General features: G+C 31.5%; 1 protein-coding gene across 1 annotated transcript in view; it reads left to right on the top strand.

The window, feature by feature from the left end:
• Nucleotides 1-924: 924 nt before the first annotated feature.
• The window catches only part of LOC142327902 (torsin-1A-like), a 37,857-nt gene continuing 16,914 nt past the window's right edge, over nt 925-21,867 (top strand). The window contains exon 1 of the mRNA XM_075371258.1: nt 925-1,597. Coding sequence (XP_075227373.1) covers nt 1,456-1,597 — 142 coding nt within the window. The 5' untranslated portion in view covers nt 925-1,455. The remainder of the gene's footprint in view (nt 1,598-21,867) is intronic.

Below are 21,867 nucleotides of genomic sequence, written 5' to 3' on the forward strand. Positions count from 1 at the left end.
TGACATTAAAAAAAATTATTGTCTTGCCCAATGTCTATCACAAAGGAAGTATTGTTCATTTAAGTATGTCAACTTGATTGGGTTTGAATCCGTCAGGCATAGTATTTTCACACGTTACAAATCATTCATGTAATCCTCTGAAGCTATACATTACGGTGGGTCTCGGAGGTTAAAAAAAGTGTCAATTTAATGATACTTTCAGTAGCATTCTAAATGTTGGTAGGATGAATTCCCAAAAATTTGTCAGTAGATTTTAAGTTAACTGTTACTTTTAAAAAAAATTATGACTAAGAACAGTCACTTATTGGTATATAAATAAGAAAATAAACCTTTCTTCTTAATCTATACTATTAATCACTTTAATCGATAAGAGGTTGACAGAGATATTTTTACCACTGATTTGGATATTAGATCTTGGATACCGATGTTATTTGGTGGCTGGGTTTCAATTAACCATACATCTCAGGAATGGTCGAACTGAGACTGTACAAAACTACACTTCACTTAAACTAATGTGTATCATCCTTTTAAGCATTATCTGAAAGGTAATTACCGGAGGCTAAACAGGAAAAAGAAAGGTTTACAGAGAAACGCGGGAATTCCACACCAACGTATACAAGAATTTTTATAAAATTGCTTTTAATGAAAAATTACGTGTTATTTAAGTTAATTTAAAGTTATTTAAGTTATTTTTTTGAATTACATTAATTTAACGACTAATTGTAAAAATAGTTATAGTATGTATAAAATTATTTAGGAATTTTTAAAAAACCTATTCCTTTGTAATATGTTTCACTGATCTCTACGTAACTGGATAGAGAATATTTATGGCGTAAAATACAATTAAGTGTTAAATATTGAAGCTTACTTCAGCGTTACAGAATGAGTGGCTGTAAACTAAATAACGTTGTACGCTTGCGCGACTATAATCGTGATGGTAGAAATGTTTATTTTACTCGTCAGATAACCAAAAGAACGGTAATTTTCTCAACACAAGCTGAAATTTACGGACAGTCGTAGAACATTAATATAGAGATCAGATATGTAGTTATATAGGATGAGTGTTCAAAATACAAAATCAGAACACTTCTCTGCATCGGTTTAAAACATGGTTTTATCCCTATTCTTACACTTACCTCTGCGCTTGCGTCGTTTCATTTTGTTTAGTTCTAGCCATTCATTTGGTGATGCTAGTTTTTTCAATTCGAAACGTATCCAGTTATATATAGAGATATCTATGGTTTATTTACTAAAATTATGATGAAGACTGAGTGTTGTGTACGATGTTTCTAAGTAAGAATTATAGTAGCAGTGGTAGACGTTATGAAATTGACCCGGTGGTTTTAGTTACGAATTAGACAGGTTAAACGTAGTAACTTATCGTAAAAACCGTTTTGTGTGAGTGAGTGAAAACTAAAATTAACTTTTAATTCTTAGTGATTAAGAAAATACATAATGTCGAATTTTAATGTGTTATTTTTAATACTAATTTTGATCTTTATATTTGTCGATGCAAGTTTGTTTGATGTTTGGAATTCTTTAACTGATCACTTTTTTTATAAATGCAAAAATGATTATTTTAAAAAAGACTTAAATGGTGAGTTGTTTACGTCTACTGTTAAGAATATTATTAATTGTGATCCAACAGTCGTTCATTTTTAATTTAAAATAAGTATTTTAATATAGAGTAGGTTATGTTATCTCAAACACATTTAACATTTTTAAAAACTTAAAATTGTTAAAACTTTCAAAAAACTGTTGTTTTAATTATTTAAATTAATTAATGATGGTGGATTCATTTCGAGATAAACTTTTATATTGCTGTTTTCATGGAATAGTCTTATAGTTATCATTACATGCTCATCAGTTTTTCGGAGACGCTCTGTAAGCACATACCTCAAATGATAGTTTCCATTTATGTTTTTGTTAATGATTGTATGAGATCTGGTGTATAGTTTTAAACTACCATTTATTTTGAAATAGTTAATACTGGTCGTATTGTTTCAAATTTATAAATGGTTGACAGACTAATTTTTAATACATAAATATATGTTTTGTCAAATTATATTGTTTGGTAAAATCTTAAGTATTTTATTGTGAAAACAATTTTATACTTTTGTGTAAATGTAGCTTCAAACTGATTCATGCAGATATTGAAGAAATAATTTTGTGCCAGCTTATGTTTGTTCCAATTAGAAAAATTGTATTGGTTTTTTTAATGTTAATACCAAAAAAGTCTTTTTCCTTAATAGCCAGTGTAAATATCTGATTCCATATCTTGTTAAAATATTGAATTCTGTAAAATTTCAAAAGTATAGGTTAGACAAGTGTAGTTAGTAATCATTAATTCCAGCCCAAATGTACATGGAGAAGTATACTTTAGGCAAATTTTGGGCCATGACAGGTAGGTTATTTATGGCTCGGATGTGACTTATGAAACTTGAATAGTACTAGTGAAATCCAGAAAAACTTAGCATTATTTAACAATACCACTATAAGAATGATTGTGAAGGTAATCTGCCTAGAAGATAATGCACATACTGCATATAATAGGGCTGCAACAGTTGCTCATGTGAGATTTTACACTGATCTGATCTGGTTTTCATTAAATTTTGTAGTTGTTTATCTAAGGTTACATTTAGAATGTAATAATATAACAGTAATCTTTATTCCACAAAATAAACAGATTACAAGTGAAAATAGAATCATTTACAATACATAAGCTTAATAGACATAGAACCAAAAAAATATAAAATAGAAGTAAAATAATAAAAGTAAACAATTATTATATAATCTTCTGGAACTAGGTACACCCTACAGTGATAACTGTATTGGAGGTTACCATCCATTATTTTTCAGTGTGTAAAATAATAAACTAATCATTTATTAAATAATGATCAAGTGTGAATTTCCAAGTGGATTTCAAAATTAATTACATGATACAAGCTTTGCAGTACTAAAATTTCAGCTAGTGACAAGATTATGTATTTACATACAGATTAAATAACTCAGAACCATAAATACAATACATGAATACAATGAAAAAATTGAAGATTAAATTAATCCTAGTTAAAAAATTGAAAAAAAATAATAACAAAAATTCGCATATATATATATATATCGAAGTTTTGGGAAAATTTAGTACTTTTTAACCGCAGCCGAATTTTCGGACGAAAATCGCAAATATCTCAAAAACGGTCGGTTCTAGCGCTCTGAAAAATTTGTTCGACCCCCCCCCCCTTTAGAAGATAACCCCATCCACTCTCAGTGGTACCCGTCGGATGATAATATTTTCAAGTGCTACCAGGACGCGCCGTACGGAAATTTGGGGAGGGGATGCCACCGTAATATCTCTGCAACCGTTCGTCCGATTCTCGCGATTCAAACGGCGTATGTATCAGCAAGTCGAACGCTAATTGTTTAACGCATCGTGTACACTCTTGATCGACTGGATCTTGGTTATCTGAAAATTAAATCGTTTAGCCCTACGTTTTGATTGCACTCACCCACTGTAAAACGTGCAAACCTAGACAAAATTGAAAGAGAAATAATAAAAATATTTAACTTTTATAGTCATCAATACCACCCAGAATCACAAGCCAATCAATTAAAAAAAAACTTTTTACATCTTTAATTGACAACAACCAATGGCAAATTAGTAGTGAAAACCTTTTAGTCTTGAATTTATGAATTTAGATTCCCTTGGTAAGCAATTAGATGTTTTTGGACCTACGTTTGAATATAAACGTTTAAATAACTCAACTGTGGGCCTAGGAGGAACTACTCTATCCTCTTGTCGCAAAGGCCTTGTAACCAAAGTACCAAGGAGCTTATCTTGTTTACAGCCTGTATAATGCAGTGGCAAGATCTTAAGACCTCTGAATAATGGGAAGGATTCATGTTGTCTACTTTTACTCAATATTATACATAATACATGCTTCTGAGCAATATAAACAGATTTAAAGATTTAAAAACAATGTAGTAAGCTCCATCCTAACAAATCATTCCACACTTTAACCTTGACCAAAAGCATAATCCATCGATTTCAGAACTCTAACAGGGCAATATTTTTTTTTAAATAATAGAATTTATTTATTCAAACGTGTAATTACTTTTTGAGATTAGTAATATGGACATCCCATGATAGTCTACTGTCCAAAGTAATTCCCAAGTATTTCACAGATGTAGCATGTGAAATGCCCTCGCATGAACAACCAATATTCACATTGAGTGATATTTAGTACTTCCAACATTTTCTGTCATACTTTGCAAACTAATGTTCATGTAATTTATCTTATTTATATGAAATTCCATTCATCAGAAGCCATCATCTTATGATCCTTAGGTCAGCCTCCATGTCATTTTAAATTCCAGACTGAGAGAATTACACATAACAAAGTGCTATATCATCTGCAAAGGTGGTCATGTGCCCTCGAAAGAAGCCTTGACATAAATCATTAATATGTACAAGAAACAACATTGGCCGAAGTACAGATCCTTGGGGAACCCCATGAATTACCTCACTCACCTCACTAAGCACATTATTGACTAACTTGTTGGTATCTACCACTCAAATAAGACTTAAACCCGTTATTGCTTACACCTCTAATTCCAGCCGCCTAAAGCTTTTCCAGTAACTTCTCCATTCAGTTATATCAAATGCCGTTTTAAAATACAGCAATAAACCTGCCATCCTGCTGCCATTAATTTAGATATAAAGGTCAGTAAAGTATTTTCTATACTTTTTCCCTTTCAACCCAAACTGATTCCCACTAAAAAAATTTATATTTTCTAAATAATTTACTAACCATTTTTTAATAAGTTCTCCAATAATTTTGAAAAGACTGGTGGCAACAATGCAATAAGTGTATAACTACCTAAAATTTTCCTATCATTACTTTATAAAATAGGAACTACTACAGCTTTCTTCATTTGAGAAGGGACTACTCCTAAATCCATACTTAAATTAAATATATAGACCAAAGGATGACATATTATATCTGCCACATTTTTTATTGTATTCACTGCCAACCCATCTATTCCGGTTCATTTCTTATTTTTTTATAGATCTTATGATATCAAATAATTCAATTCATTAGCATCAGTCAGATTAAAAAAAAAAAGAAAAAAAAAAGATTTTTTAGGAGACTCCTCGCAAAAAAATCTACTTCAGTCACTTCCACCTGAATCATTTACGCTGTCTAGCTCCACTTTAATTTTGTGTGGTATTTCTATAAAATACTTATTAAAAAACTTGGGTTTTCAAAAATTATCACTTACAATACTCCCCTCCTCAGATGTTTTATACCCTATATCCTTACATTTATATGTATTATTATTATTATTAATAAGCTTATAGACTACATTACACTGGGATTTACAACTTTGAATCCTTACAACTATCCAACATTTCATTAAAATACATTTATTTAGACTTTTTTAACTGGTAACCTAAAGATTTAGTGTATTTAATATAATACTGGAGCAACCTATTATTCCCAGGTTCACTGCTTCCCTTCCTATAAAGAATATTCCTTTTTTTATTTTTCTAACTAAATTAACATTTATCCAAGGTTTCAAAATGTTATGTTTATTAGAGCTAGCTATGATAAAAAGTAGTCGCCGTAGAAACACAATCAGAAAGATTAAGTATAAAAAAATCGGTACTTGCGTATTAACACCACCGCAGCTACAGCTTTATTTAAAAACAAAGTAGTCAATCGGATTTCAGTGGAAAATGGGCCGATATAGAGTTTAACATAAATAAATAAATATTTATTTTATAAATATAATTTAACCAAACTTAACCTATAAATACTCAAAAAATTACGGTGTTAATTAGTCAAGGTTAGCGAGCGTAGGTTAAGTTTGGTTAAATTATATTTATAAAATAAATAAATATAAATAACCATTTATATTCTGTTTTGAATCTGTTTCGGCTCATTTTCCACCGAAATCCGATTGACTACTTTGTTTTTAAATAAAGCTGTAGCTGCGGTGATGTTAATACGTAAGTACCAAAAAAATCATATGCAGCTTCAAAATTTGTATACTTACATAATTTATTCCAGTCTATCTTCTAGAAAGCTAACCCAAGTTTAGTAAAACCTGTTTTTGGTTTAATTACATTTTTATCAGTTATTATTACTTTCTTATTAATTATGCTTTTAACAACATGTAAAATAACCATGCAGTGATCAGTTATGCCAGTGTCTAAACATCAACGAAGTAATCATTGTACATAGGTTTATCTAATTCTCAAAGCTAACTGATCAATACATGTTCCATTAGCTCTACAAGTAATACATTAGTCAGCAAATGGAGACTATCTGTAAATTGACATAAATTTATATTTATCAGTTAAAATATTCAAGTTAATATCCACAGCAAAAAACAGATTATTGTTATCTTTCAAAATCAGTAAATAAGAATTAACCTCCTCTACAAAAATACCTTTGCATAAAAAATAAAAAAATAGAACAATAGTATAATCAAAAGTCCCATGTCTACATTTAAGTCTTAATTCATCTGCAGAAAATGTCAACTTGATAGATTTGCAGTCAATTTCTTTATAAACAAATGCAACCAGTCCACCTGCCCTATAGTTATTATTACAATTATAAAAACAAAAATAATCCTGGATCTTATATTTATACATTTCATAATTATACGCCCAAACCTATGTTAATAAAAGGGATACTTACCATTCTACTTAAACCTTCTACAAATAAATCAGAATTTTTCCTTATACTACTAATATTTTGATGAATTAAATAAACGTGTTTATCACTGTAAGTAATGATAAACACTCTGATTTGGATCAAAACAGTTTGGAATTTTTTTTAGCTCTTCTCATGGCAAAAGTGCTTGTGATGGTGTGGGAGGGACGGTTAAAAGACTTGCAGCTAGATCAAGTCTTTAAATGACCTTCAATGACCAGATCATGACTCCACAACAATTGTATGGCTGGGCAAATGGACACATTGAGTCAATATATTTCCATTACAGTACAGTTGAACAGCATAAAGGAGAAGAAGAGCCTTTGAAGAATAGGACAATGACCGCAAGAACTATACCAGGTACTCAGAAACTCCACTTCTTAGTTCCACTGAACAAGAATCAGGTGCAAGTGAGGGTGTTTTCATTTTCTAACAACTCAACAGTAGCAAGCACAACAAATATTGAGTATAATCTTGAATTCACAGAAATGGTTTGGTTTTTGATTTGCAGATATGATGGACACTGGTGGTTGGGGCGTGTTTTAGCCTCAAATGAGGAAAATCGAACAGTGAAGATGAAGTTCTTATATCCACTTGGATCTTTATCTTCTTCCAGACTTTGAGGATGCTCTTAGTAACATAATATTATTCTTAATAACATAACATTATTCTTAGTAACACAAGAGTGACTTTATTTCAAAAGTAGATTTCAGAGTAAGTCTAACAGGAAGAGTTTATAACCTCTCAAAGCAAGAAGGGAACATTGATAACCAGAAGTTGTAAAAAGAAGTGTACACTTTGTAATTCTTCTGTAAATATCTTTGGAAGCTGTGTGAATTGCAGTTAAGTGGTGAGTACATACAAGTTCGTTATTTTATTTCACCATGATCACATTGCAATCCCATGGTGAAATATTTACCATATACAACACATTAGGAAGCAAAAACCTATTTTATCAAATTTAAAAAAAAATACTCTTGGATATATTCAAGGTCAAATAAAGTTTTTGGTTACCTCGAACTATTAACGTCACAAAGTCTTGCCAAGTGATACATCATATGAAAGCCCATTTCCAAGAGCTTAAAAATGATACCAAATTGAGCTCTCTAGCTCTTATAGGAGCTGATAAAATTAATTTTTTGCAATTACTTGAACCTTGCTTTTTGGAATTTTTCCATTTATTTACAGGGTCTACACAAAAAACCAAGCTACTGAAAAATTTATTTTTTTTGCACCACTTTATAACAATCCATTGAATTTTGTTGAAATTGGTGACGGTCAAGTTGTGAGGCTTGTTGATTTGTCATGGAATGACCCAATAGTAGGAAAAGATAAAAAAATTAGTGTTCTAAAAAAGTTAATTTGATAAATCTCTATTTGGTAAATAATAATTTAAACTTGTTTATCGAATGTTATGAAAATACGTCAGTCTGTTTTTAATTGAAGAGTTGTCAATAATTACTTTCCACAGTTTAACTGCATAATTTGACGATTAAAAGGCATATAAAACTAGTTACAGATATTTTAGAAGAAAGCGTAACAGTATTTACCTGAAGGAAAATCATGACCAGAAAAGGATCACAAATATAGTCGTGAAGTAATAGCGATGCAGCTGTGTGAAAAAATAGATTTTTGTAACAATTTTGAAGGTGTTAATTGAAAAATTTTGTATGTTCTTCAAATGAAGTTTATGAAGTATTCAGGACAAGTCTCATTTATTTTTGAGTTATTTAAAAATCACTGATTAATGGTTTTGTTAAGAAAAGCTTCTAATTTTATATAAATTTTGTCTGAAGATCTGTATATTATTAGGTACTTTATTGAAAATTATAGAAATTCTGTAAAGCAAAATCATTTTTTCTGGTTTAAAGTGATTTAAAAAAAAAATAAATTACTATTTTTTGTTCTTTTTTGAATCAATTGTTTGCGAATATTATTACTTAAAAATGTGATATGAATAAAGAGCAATGCTAAACAGTTATTGACATAGGTTAGAGAACAAGATTATGTTCAAAAACTGTTTACAAATATGTTTACTTTAAAATATAAACCTAGATTGTCAGGTATCCTAGTTAGCCTAGATAGCCAGGTAGGTATTATAAATAGGTACCTCTGTTTAATTGCTATTATCAAGTATCATTTGTTCAGTTTCATGTTCTCCTTATTAATGATAAACAAACTGTGTAACTCTTTTATTCTTACTTATGTAAGGCGTGTAAATATGTTAATCTAGTTGAGTTTAATAGCTGTTTTATAATATACATTTTGTCTTTATAATACTATTGTTAATTAATTCATTTCAGTTAAAGAAGTATTAATATTCAATTCAATTCAGTTAAATATGTAGTTAAAGGTAAATCGGTTCAGTAAAAGATGTATTTAAAGTTAATTCAGTTCTGTTAAAGATTTAACTTAAATGTAAATCTAAATAAAACACTTTAATATAATACTTATTAAAATATAAGTATTGTACATTTACATTATAATTAACTTCAACAATGTGACATAAATTACTAATAATATAATATTAAAATAAATTAAATTTTGTATAAATTACATATAAAAAAAAGAAGATAAATAAAATTTTAATAATAAATAGAAATGTAATTGAGGTATTTATTGAAAGACTAATGATCCAGTGGCATAAGTTCTGAATACTGAAAGGTGCATTTAGGCACAGTTATTCGAACATTATTAACATTAGACGCTTCATAAAAAATTTATAAAAATAAAAATTAATTGCCCATAAAAAAAGGAGTACTTATGATATTCTATAAAAAAAAGTATTTTGTTAGACAGGTTTTTAGAATAAGATTAAAAAATAAAATTAAAAATTTCAATAAACCGTTATCATTTTAGGCAATAACTATAGATAATGTGAATTTTATCCAAACCACTTAAAACTCCACTTTAGATTACCCTTTTTGAGTATTACTGATAATGATTGACTAAAAATCAAAATGTTCATCTAAATTTTTTAAAGTAAGATTCATGTAAATAATTTTTGATTGTAATCTTCTTTTTCAGTTTATGTGATTAATATTTACTTGTTCTAAACAAAGTTTATTTTTCTGCCTTGAAAACTGTTTTGGCTCTTGGAGTATCCCCAAAAAACCAAAACAGAATTGATCTTTTTTTTTTCTAGAAAATATTGGTGATTACAAAAATAATCGCACTGTATTCCAAGGACACTAGACATCATTGACTGATAACTATAAACTATGATAACTATAAAACAGGTACTTACAGTTTTTCCTCTTAATTTTTATTAATTTTCTTATTTTTTTGTGTTTAATTTAATCAGGCTGCTCATTAAGCTATCCTTTAAAAAATTGCTACAGTTGTAGTGGAAATCACTTTCAAACTGAAAATTTGTTACGCGGGACAAATAGTAAGGAACAGAAAATAATTTTTTCATAAAAATTACATTTAATAATAAAAAATAGATTTGAATAAGCGACAGATTTGAAGAGAAAAAAACAGGTTTGAATATAATTGTAAAAACAGTTATATACAAACAAATTTAATACAGTAAGGTCAAATAAAAAAAAGGATTTCACTTTCCTAGTTAGTAATGATGACAAACGTAGTCTTTTATAATGACGTTTCAAAACAAAATATTATTATTTAATATTATTGAAAAGAACTTACTGATTTTTTCAAGGTACTTGCGCATATGAGATTTGGGTAAAGGAAATGGAGGCGTTTATATTTCTGGTTCATTATTAATTTTAATGGGAATACCACTTTCACTATTTATAATATTGTATAAAGCTTTGCTTTTATTAGCGGAATTAGATTATTATAACACCGTCTTTTGCATTATAAATAGTAGCCCTAGCCTAAATTCTTGTTTTTCAAATAATCTTTGCAGTTAAAGATATTTCTCTTTTGTTATTCACAGACATTTTATGTGGTGCAGTTAGATTACAGGATTATTTTTAATGTGATGCGATTTAATGTTGTGTCCGACTGTACATTTCAGTAAATGGCAAACTAAAATAAAGGGCTTTTGAAAATTGTTAAAACAAATTGAAACGTTTTTCATCCGAGTTAATGATGTTCTTTCCCCGATCTGTTATTGATAAGGTTCCCGCTTAATTAATTTTTTCTTTACTGGTGGCCCTTTTGTAGAAATGAAAAATATAAGTAAAATAAATAAAAAATATTCTAGAACTTATTTTAATTTGAAAATGTCAGTAATAAAATTTGACAGTTATGGTCTGAAAGAATGTTATCTGTTAAAAAAACAAGAAAACTGAATATTATCTTTTGATAAAAAGGTCATTCATTCTTCATAACACTGGATTTGTCTAAAGAATTAAGCTATGAATTTTACATAATCTTACATACCACCATCGAATCTTGTCAAATCCATTCTGGGATACCGTTCTAAAATTATTTTTTTACATTTTAGTGCGTTTAATTTAAGAATGATGTTTCAAAACATTTTTATACATATTTTTTATTTATTACTTTTTAGTGCATTTAATATACGAGTGGTTTTTAAAAAGTTGTTTTTTATATATTTTTTTATTTTATACTTTTTAGTCTTCATAAGTTTATACTTTACAGCTGCGCTAGCGCACAGGTTTGAGCGTATTTAGCGAAAGGTGGGATCGGCACGTTTTACAGGGGATGAGTTCAATCAAAACGTAGGGCTAAACGATTTAATTTTCAGATAACCAAGATCCGGTCGATCTAGATTGTACCCGATGTGTGTTAAACAGTTAACTCTCGACCTGCTAATACATATGCCGTTAGAATCGCGAGAATCGGACGAACGGTTGCAGAGATATTACGGTGGTATCCCCTCCCCAAATTTCCGTACGGCGCGCCCGGCACTTGAAAATATTATCATCCGACGGGTACCACTGAGAGTGGATGGGGTTATCTTCTAAGGGGGGGGGGGGGTCGAACAAATTTTTCAGAGCGCTAGGACCGACCGTTTTTGAGATATTTGCGATTTTCGTCCGAATATTCGGATCCGGTTAAAAAGTACTAAATTTTCCCAAAACTTCAATATATATATATTGAAGTTTTATATATATATATATATATATATATATATATATATTCATATATATATATATAAAACTATATATATATATATATATATATATATAAAACTATATATATATATATATATATATATATAAAAATATATATTATTTTATAATATATATGAATATATATATATGCGAATTTTTATCATTATTTTTTTTCTCTATTTTTTTATCTAGGATTAATTTAATTTTCAATTTTATCACTGTATTCATGTATTGTATTTATGGTTCTGAGTTATTTAATCTGTATGTATATACATAATCTTGTCACTAGCTGAAATTTTAGTACTGCAAGACTTGTATCGTGTAATTAATTACTTTTTATATCCACTTGGAAATCTACACTTGATCATTATTCAATAAACGATTAGTTTATTATTTTGCTCGCTGAATAATAATGGATGTAACCTCCAATATAGTTATCACTATAGCGGATACCTAATTCCACAAGATTATGTAATAATTGTTTATTTATATTGTTTGGTTGTATGTCTATTAAGCTTACGTATTTTCTTTTTTTTCTTTTTCCTGTTTAGCCTCCGGTAACTACTGTTTAGATAATACTTCAGAGGATGAATATATATATATATATATATATATATATATATATATGAGTGTGAATAAAGTGTAGTCTTGTACATTCTCAGTTCGACCATACCTGAGATGTGTGGTTAATTGAAATCCAACCGCCAAAGAACACCGGTATCCACGATCTAGTATTCAAATCCGTGTAAAAATAGCTGGCTGTACTAGGTCTTGAACGCTGGAACTCTCTACTTCCAAATCAGGTGATTTGGGAAGACGCGTTCACCACTAGACCAACCCGGTGGATTAAGCTTACGTATTAAGAATTTATAACTAAATAATTTTATTTTCATTTGTAATCTGTTTATTTTGTGGAATAAAGATTATTATTTTATATATATATAACAAGTATACACACCTGAACACCACGAGAGATGTACTAACGAATCGGGATTTCCAATAATGATCGGTACATTCCAGTGCTAAGCTAAGGGGAACGCACACACAGACATATGTCGTTTAGTAGGGTAGGATCTGTTTAATAATATCAGAAGAAAACTAATGAAGTTGTGTACTGTGTTATCCGCTTGCCTGTTGGTGGCCTAAAACTCAATACGATTAAGATCTCGTGCGCAGAGATACTTTAGCCTAACTGTGTGATTAATGGATAAGCCGGTTTAATTATTTTAGGTACGGTCGTACCTCCTTGTCAGATCGGGGTCAAAATTTAACGGAAGTACGACAATACTTTTTCAAAAGTTTCAAGTTTCTAGTAATCAGGTTTAGAAATATATTCGTATCCTCACCCTTAAGTCCTACCCACTTAAACTTTCAGGACAGTAAACTCTTATATTACGAGGTACTGAATTTCAAGTTCCTGCCTGTAATGCCTCCACAAAAAGTTGAAAAATTTAAAAGATTGTAAATACCGTCCTCTCTTGTCTGATATGTTAAAAATTGAATGGCAATCATCAATGTCCCATATATACAGAAATTTCAAGTTTTAATAATGTTCAGGCAGTCCGAAGATATTGAACAAAATGCAGGTCGACATACATACATCATTCCGGAATTTTCCATGGGTTTTTCGGTTAGAGAGGATCATGAAACGTCGAGATTTGGAAAAACCCACGCTCAAAATTATGATCGATCGTCGTACTTTCCCTAACATAGTTACGACCCGGTGCGCATCCATGATCTCCGGGTCCTAAAATTATTTTTACCGTTTAATGCGTTTAATTTAAGAGTGGTGTTTTAAAAATATCTTTTACATATTTTTTATTTATTTATGTGATTGTTTTTCTTCATAAAATATTGAACTATAATCAAAAAGTAGGCACCAGAATATACCGATCACAGCGGAAAATCCCGATTCGTTAGTCTCAATCTCTAGAGTTAAATTTCTAATTAAACTTTCGTTATATCAATTTTCATCATAAAAAAAAATATTTTAATTTTTTTTTAGGATCTTAAAAATCCCTTTCGAGACGCCGCCCGCTAGGGCCTAGCTGCTAGTTATTATATAAAAGAGATAAATGTTTTAAAATGATACACTAACATTTGAGGAGAATGAAGTTGTGTTATTTTATTACACTTCTTTGCTTTTTAGAAAAGATTTGAACAGATCATTTTATTTTGTGAACATATTATTTTTATTTATTAATTGGATGAAATTTTAGAAGGAACATTTTATAAAAGTTTTGTTTATCTCTGGACTGCTAATAGTTGAAGAGAAAAATGCTAATCTATTGGGAGAAAACTTTTCAGTGAGGGGTCTGGTTGATTGGTTTACCATTCGGTTGTAGTCTCATTTCTTTTTCCTGTTTAGCCTCCGGGAATTACCGTTCAGCTATTACTTCAGAGGATATGTACGAGTGTAAATGAAGTGTAGTCTTGTACAGACTCAGTTGGATCATTCCTAAGATGTGCGGTTAATTGAAACCCGACCACCAAAGAATCCCGGTATCCATGATCTGGTATTCAAATCCGTATACTAAAATTCACTGCCTTTACTAGGATTTGAACGCTGGAACTCTCGAGTTCCAAATCAGCTGATTTGGGAAGACGCGTTCACCACTAGACCAACTGACTAGACAACGGTTGGAGTCACCTGCGTGGGATAAATTTTTTGGTCGGGTGTTTTCATACCTAGGTGAAGATGTTCCTGATAATTCAGATAATTTACCGACCGATTTTTGGCAGAATTTACAGTCGATCCGACTTCTAGGCAATCAGTCGCTTAAGGTTGTTTGGAATCCCAGAACACTAAAGAATTTTTTAAATTATTATCACTGAAGTTTCTATATTTAGTACTGCCTACCTTTCAAATCTTAATTTTTTGTCACTTTTTGACGCGTTTCCGTACCACTCCATTGTCATTTGTTCGTATTTATGAATCTCTGTTAATCTGTATATAGCATTTAGTCAACGCTCCTCCCCATATTTGACATAATGCCTTATCTGCTCTCTTGTTTATATGTTATTAATGGTTGCAGTTGTACTTTCATTTATCTATTTCCTGTTTTCAATAAATCGAGATTCTTGAAAAGGACATCCGCTTGATTATTGATCTACTCGTGTATGATCGTTTTATTGTTACTCTTTAATTTAAAAATTTCTAGATATTCTAAAATGTTCGTTCTTTTTCCTTTAACACTTTTGTGAATTAGTTAATTGATTCTTCCATTTTCATAGGGGTATATCCTTCTTTTATTAAATGCGTTGGATAATTAGATTAATTTTTTTGATTTTTAAAAAAGATTTCGTGTATTCGTTATATCTTAATTGTAATTTTCTTCCCGTTTGTCCAAAGTATGTTGCATTTATTTTGTATGTACCATTACTGTTGTACGTATCTCTTTCTTCTATGTTACTATTAAAAATCTTTAATGTGTATTTATTTAAATTGTATATGTGTATTTATTTAAAGAATTGTTAAATCGAGTAAATTTCTTTCCCAGTAAATAATATTAATTTACTCCATTTAAAGGTTTCTTTATAGTTTGTTGTTTTAATTTATTTCTATTTTATTCATTTTTTTTATTATTTCTTTTTTATATTCGTTATTTTATGCTGTTTGAAAAATTGTATTTGTTATTTTATGCCGGTTTCTCTAAAGGTAATTTATGTAGTCTATCATGTATTTAAAGCCGCTTATTTATTCTCCATTGGATGATTCGAATCGTAATCTATGATGTTATCTGTAAAAGTTTCTTTTCTCTATATGTCCAAATCTGGTTTTGTTTTAGGCATTATCCATTACTATGACGGATCCTTCAGCAAGAATTTCGACAATTTTTATTAAACCGCAGCATAAAATAGTCATCATTTATTTTGTCGTGCTACTCTTGGGAAAGTTTGAATTCAAACACCCATAAACGATCGGTTCGAAACCCCGTGTTCACTTCCTACGGGCGTTGGTATTAATCGTTTACATTTTCCAGCCCACAAACCTTTCATAAAAACGTCTTTTGCGTTCGTTATTACTTATCCACCCGTACCTTTTCCCGTACATGTTCCCCATTAACCCGAGTTTCATCTAGATAATATTCCCTTAAATATTCCGTACGCAATGAAATAATATGTTCGTATTCGATCGATAAAAAATATTATTTTTTCTGAATATGAAACGAAGATTCGTAGATTTTAAAACACAATGTAATCTACTTCTAGAAAAATTCGATAGTTCAGAATCGGCATTCACAGCATTTGATATTTTCTTCAAGTTAGGAAGCTTGTTTTTGAAATAAAACGAATGAACCTTTTTTCTAATAGCGGTTTTAGTAAAATCGTCCAACCTTTCGATAGTTTTCACACGCTTTTGAGTCGTTTAGGGTTAACATGTTCACCATCAATTTTGTGTTTTATTATATGAAAAATTGTTCTTCGCTAACGACTGTTGCACTAGATGCTTTCCGTACAATGTCTGTGATAGCAGTTTCAAGGTTATTTATTCTTTGCCGATTATTTTTTTTCGGAGCTACTTAAGGGTTTTATCGGTTTTTGTTTTACACAGATTAAATTAAAATTAATGGAAATAACACGGAATAAACCCGTTATAAAAATGAACTACAAAACTGTGTGTTATCGTTCAGAGTAACGATAACATAGATTGAAATACTTTCTTTCGCTGAACTGAATAATTTTATGAAGCATTAATGATGTTATCGTTATTAAACATCAAAGACTTAACAAAATTTTTGATTGCTTATCATCGGCATGCCGCGACGCCAAGCAAGTGATAGTTTACATTACTTTATTATACGCATCAAACAGTAATTACCCTTCCGCGTGGGAGTGATAGAATGTGCTGAGGTATAACTACTACCGATATAAAATTTTACATAAACTACTGAGTTTTTGATGAAATTTATACATAAACTCATTCGTGTTGAATTCATATTTTTATATCTGCTGCACCGTTTCCTGAGACGGATTATAGCATTCACTTTTTCCGCTGTTAAAAATTCAATCGTTGATTCTATAACAATGGCGATTTAGAGAGAGCGGGTCAACGGGTTTTGAAATGGTAGTGTAAGGGAATGAAATTACAAGATGGCTGCACCGGTCATTTTGTGCGACATTTTTTCTCCCGTTACGTTGCAATGTGCATTACCTTTCAGTCGCTCCTCGTATATTTGTCTGTGTGTGTATTTGCGCGCGCGAGCGGGTAATATATGTGTATCCTTTAAATCATACTGGGCAAGAAACGCTTCGACCACCTTATTACTCTCATCGGTACGATCACTATGCCGCATCAAAGATCAAGACGCAACACGCCATTTCATCCAGCAGAACTTGAACAGAATAGGCACCCTGTGCATTTAATTGACCAAAACATCGCGAAGAAGCCCAATAGTTTCTACTTTGGTATTCGGATCGGGATCCAAATTTTAAGACCGTGTGTATCTTTTTTAAAGACGTGTGCGAGGCAGTTTTGATGTATGCCCTGTATGAGCGGATAGGCTGAAATATAAAACTTATAATGATATTTTATCGAGGGCCCAGCGCCTCTTGCTGTTAAGAGTAATAGGAGGTTATCGCATTACCTTTCGTGAGGCTATTCTGGTGATTGCTGGAGTGAAGCCTATTGATGTCGCGGTTGAGCGTCAACAGCGTTATTTTGCAAAAACGGTCGGGTGAATTGACATCTATAAAAATTAGAGGTTGAGAATAGTGTATTTCAATTTTGGCAGTAGAATGGAATGAGATACCTAATGGGCGCTACACGCGTGATCGCTTCCCTGATCTGAGGAGTTTACGGGGCGCCTCTTGGGTGTCTCCTAGTAAAACTTACAGTTTATTTCGGACCGTGGTGCTTTTAGGGATAAATTGGCTGCGATTGAGACCCGAACTGCTTCAATATTTTGTGGGGTTCGTTGACCTCCCGGTGGTTTCTTTTTTTAGAGCTGAACCCGTCTCTTCGAAATTCTTAACCCACGTCATGATGGCGTAGCAAGATGGAACGCGATCATAAAGTCGGAATTCCCGTTGAGCAGCAGTCACACTGTCACCGTTCTTCATAGCAATTGCACGTTGTGTACCGACCCGCTGGTCCATGATTACTAAATGGCAGGTATTTGTGCACAGAAGGATGCCACTCCCACCTTTCTACCAGCTCCTCAGGGCTGCCACTACTATTTTCAAAATTTCCCGTTTCCCTATACCACTTGTACTTCTTTACCAAAAAGATTTTCCACTCGATCGTAACGTTTTGGATATGGTTTTTTTTTAGATCGGGTCAGTAATACCTTTCTTTTTTCATTTATTCCTAAGTTTTCTGGACCTTTAACGGTTAGTTTTGTTTACATGGTATCTGTTTTATTTTATTTTCGTCGATTAAATTTAGAGTTTCTTTGTAAAATTCGCTAATCGTAGTGGAGAGCTTTTTAAAATAATTAGTTATGTTAGTCGTTAACAGTGGCGAACTTTTCTTAATAATCGTTCTCAAAATATTTAGATTCGGCTGTAATTTACATTCGGGACCAAATACTTTTACAACGTCTACAATATCATTATAAAAATTGTTTTCAGATATTTCTACAATTTTTGAATAATTTTTTATTTTAACTTTTCGAGGATTAATTTTACTAACGACAACATATTTGACTTTCCTGTAAATTTATCGGTTCTCTTAGTATTTCTATTCGTGTTTTTTACGTAGCGATATGTACAGTCTTCATCATATATAATTTCTTAATCACCGTTTTTTCTACGTCGGCCACTGACGACGATCTTTTAATTCCGAAAATACCAGTTCAGTGGTTCCGCTGTCACCTTGTTTACGACATTATATTGTTGGCTCTAACATTTTTGGGATTTTCATCATCGGCATTTAACTGTATTCTTTTATTTATATATATATATTCTTCTGACAGCGCGTCAGCCTTCTGATTGGTTTCATTTCTTATACGCTACTTCATAATTTTAGTCTAGCTCAGGAGTTTTGAATTAGGTTGTTTTATCGAGAATAACGGTTACAATGGTTTACGACGGGTAAAAATGAAAAATGTTTCTCCCGTACAGGTAGAGGTGAAGTATTTGGTTGTCAAAATAATTGCGAGCAGTTCTTTGTCTGTAGTAGAATATTTAATTTCACCGACGCTGAAAGTTCATCTTGCATAGGTTTTTTTTTGGAAGATCGGCACCATTCTTATCTTGGATAAGGATCGCATCGATCGTAAAATTACTTGAATCGGTGGTTAAATTAAATTCTTTTCCTAAATCTCTGTTTCTTTAACGGCGATTCATTCGATGAGATATTTTTGTACGTGTTAGAACAGTTTACTTATGCTTCATTGTTTATCTCAGTTTTTATATTTGTTTTTAAACGTTACAAAATTGTGGGAGTATGACGAAACCTTATCGATTTAAAAGTGAAACACGTATATTTTTTATTTGATAAATTTCCTGTAGTATAGCTCAGACGATCAAAAAATCCTTGATTTTCTTGGGCGATTTTGGAAAGGGCTTTTGTCTAACCGTTTTTCACTTTCAAGCCTTAGGTTGTTACTAGGTGACCAAGATATGATATGTCTTTTCTGTTCATCTAAATGTATTTTAAAACTTCTCTTCCGAAGCTTCGATAAAACAGGAATGGAAAACTGTATAAACCGTTGAACCAAATTTTTGGGATTTGGATAATATAATAGAAACAAAATTGAGCTTCCTGTTGTATCTCTTAATACTACTCGAAATCACATGATGAAAACTAAATTTAATTTTTTATTTATTATTTAATTATCATAGAAATTTAATCTAAGATATTAGTGAACTTTGTGGACAATTGACAGTTTCATAACTCTTAAAAAAACTTAATTAAAATGTCTTAATTTCTTTAAATTTAAAATATATTTATAATTTTTATAAAATATAATAGCGCATGGTGATTTAATATTGACGTCGCGTAGTTTCTTTTTTATACATTAGGATTTACAGGATGCCTGTGATTCGGCCAGCTAATCACTCGTACGCGCAGTATGTTGTGCTCTATTAGCTAAATGAATAAGATAGTGGTACATTTACGTAAAAAAATTGTTTCCGATCGCTTTAAGGTTTAGGGAATTTTGTTCGCTATTTTTATTTACGTATGGAGAATTTTGTCAATTATTTCAAGTACTATTCTTGATTGTGAAACATTATTTGTTTTGATCTACTGACGTAAATTTACTGAGTAAATTGTAGAGAAAATATTTTCCCCGTTACTATAATTCGCATTGTGTACAGTGAAACTTCAATGAGTGACAGCAAAGTGCGACAGTGGTAGAGGAACATTAAAGCAGGACGTACAGATGTTCATGATGCAGGCGGTCAGGGAAGGAAGCGAGTGTCAACCGTTGATCTCGTTGAGCGAGTGGATGAGGCGATTCGAGAAAATCGTCGGTTCACGATTTCTGTATTGAGCGATTCGTTTCCTGAAATTTCAAGGTCAGCTATCTACACCTTTGTGAGTGAGAGACTTCAGTACCGCAAACTGTGTGCGAGATGGGTTTCCAAGATGCTCTCCGACCATCACAAAACAATGAAAATGGACGCCTCCCTAACGTTTCTCCAGCGCTACCACAATCAAGGAGAAGATTTTTTGAACAAAATTGTCACAGGGGACGAGACACTGGTCCATTTCGAAACTGAAGAAACAAAAGAACAATCCAAACAGTGGGTGCATTCTCATTCTCCCAGTAAACCAAAGAAGTTCAAGCGAACCTTCTCCAACAGAAAGTGTATTCCGGTCCCAACTGTGTTCTGGTACCGGAATGGAGTTCTCTTGGTGGAATTCATGGAACGTGGCACGAAGCTGCCTCATACTCCGTGACTCTTCAACGTCTACGAAGGGCAATTCAGAATAAGGGGAGAGGAATGTTGTCATCAGGCATTGTCTTTCTCCATGATAATGCTCGGCCGCACACTGCAGCTGTAACAAAGAAGCTCCTGCAGCTTCGTCGGGAAGTGTTTGATCACCCATCATACAGCCCGGACTTGGCTCCATCCGATTTTCACCTCTTTGCTCATATGCTCCTTGCTGGCAAGGAGGACAACATTTTGGCACAGACATCGAGCTACAGACCAGCGTAGAAACATGGCTGTAAACACAGTCGGCTTCGTTCTGCGCCGAGGGTATTGGAAAGTTGGTACCACGCTACGACAAATATCTAAATCGGAGTGGCGACTATGTAGACAAATAGCGTAACTATGTAAATACTTGTTACAAATAAAATTTTTTTTATTTTCACTGTGGTTTTAATTTCGTGACCGATCGGACCTTGAAAAAAATAACCCTTGTATATTCCCACAACATATTAATTTTTGCACATACCTTGTTAAAAAATATATGCTGTCTGTAAATTTTAAAACTGTAAAATGATTTTTTTGAAAGGCAAATTGCATTTCACTCCCCTCTTGTTATTTCGGCCGATTCAAAATTTAATGTATAGCGATGCTTTATACCAAGGTAAGTAGTTAGTAATTCATTCCTGACATCTGGCCGAGCATAACTATTAGCGCTTGTCACTAGATCGGTTGCTGTTCCTTTTATTTTTCTTAATATGGTTGAGAATATTTGTTTTAAAAATCCTCAGGATCGGCGCTACAAAAAACTTATCTATTAATTTGTCATAAATTTTAACAAACCTGTTTAGTAATGCTAGAAAATTTACGCACCTATAAATTCACTTTGGTTCCAAATATCTAATCTGTTCAACAATAATTAATTCTAATTTAACTTTCATTTCACAGAACAACACATAGTGCAAATTAATTACCTTAGGTTCCAACTACATTAATGTTTAAACCAAAAAAAAAAAGAACTATAATTTTCTGAAGTGTTCAGCCGACATGCCAATTATTTAAACACTTAGAGAATGTATTTAAAAAAAACAACAGTGTTTATTAAAAATTACATACTAATAAGTACTCTTTTCTTACACCTTACATAGTGAAAACTTACAATGTTGAAATTTACAAGAATTAAAACGATACCAAATAAAATTATTATAACGATACCTAGCTGATAATCCATCTATTGTAAGAAAATTTTTACATTTACTGTGTACATTAAGAAT

This window comes from Lycorma delicatula, chromosome 7, assembly GCF_047948215.1.
Source record: "Lycorma delicatula isolate Av1 chromosome 7, ASM4794821v1, whole genome shotgun sequence".
NCBI classification, from domain to species: domain Eukaryota; kingdom Metazoa; phylum Arthropoda; class Insecta; order Hemiptera; family Fulgoridae; genus Lycorma; species Lycorma delicatula.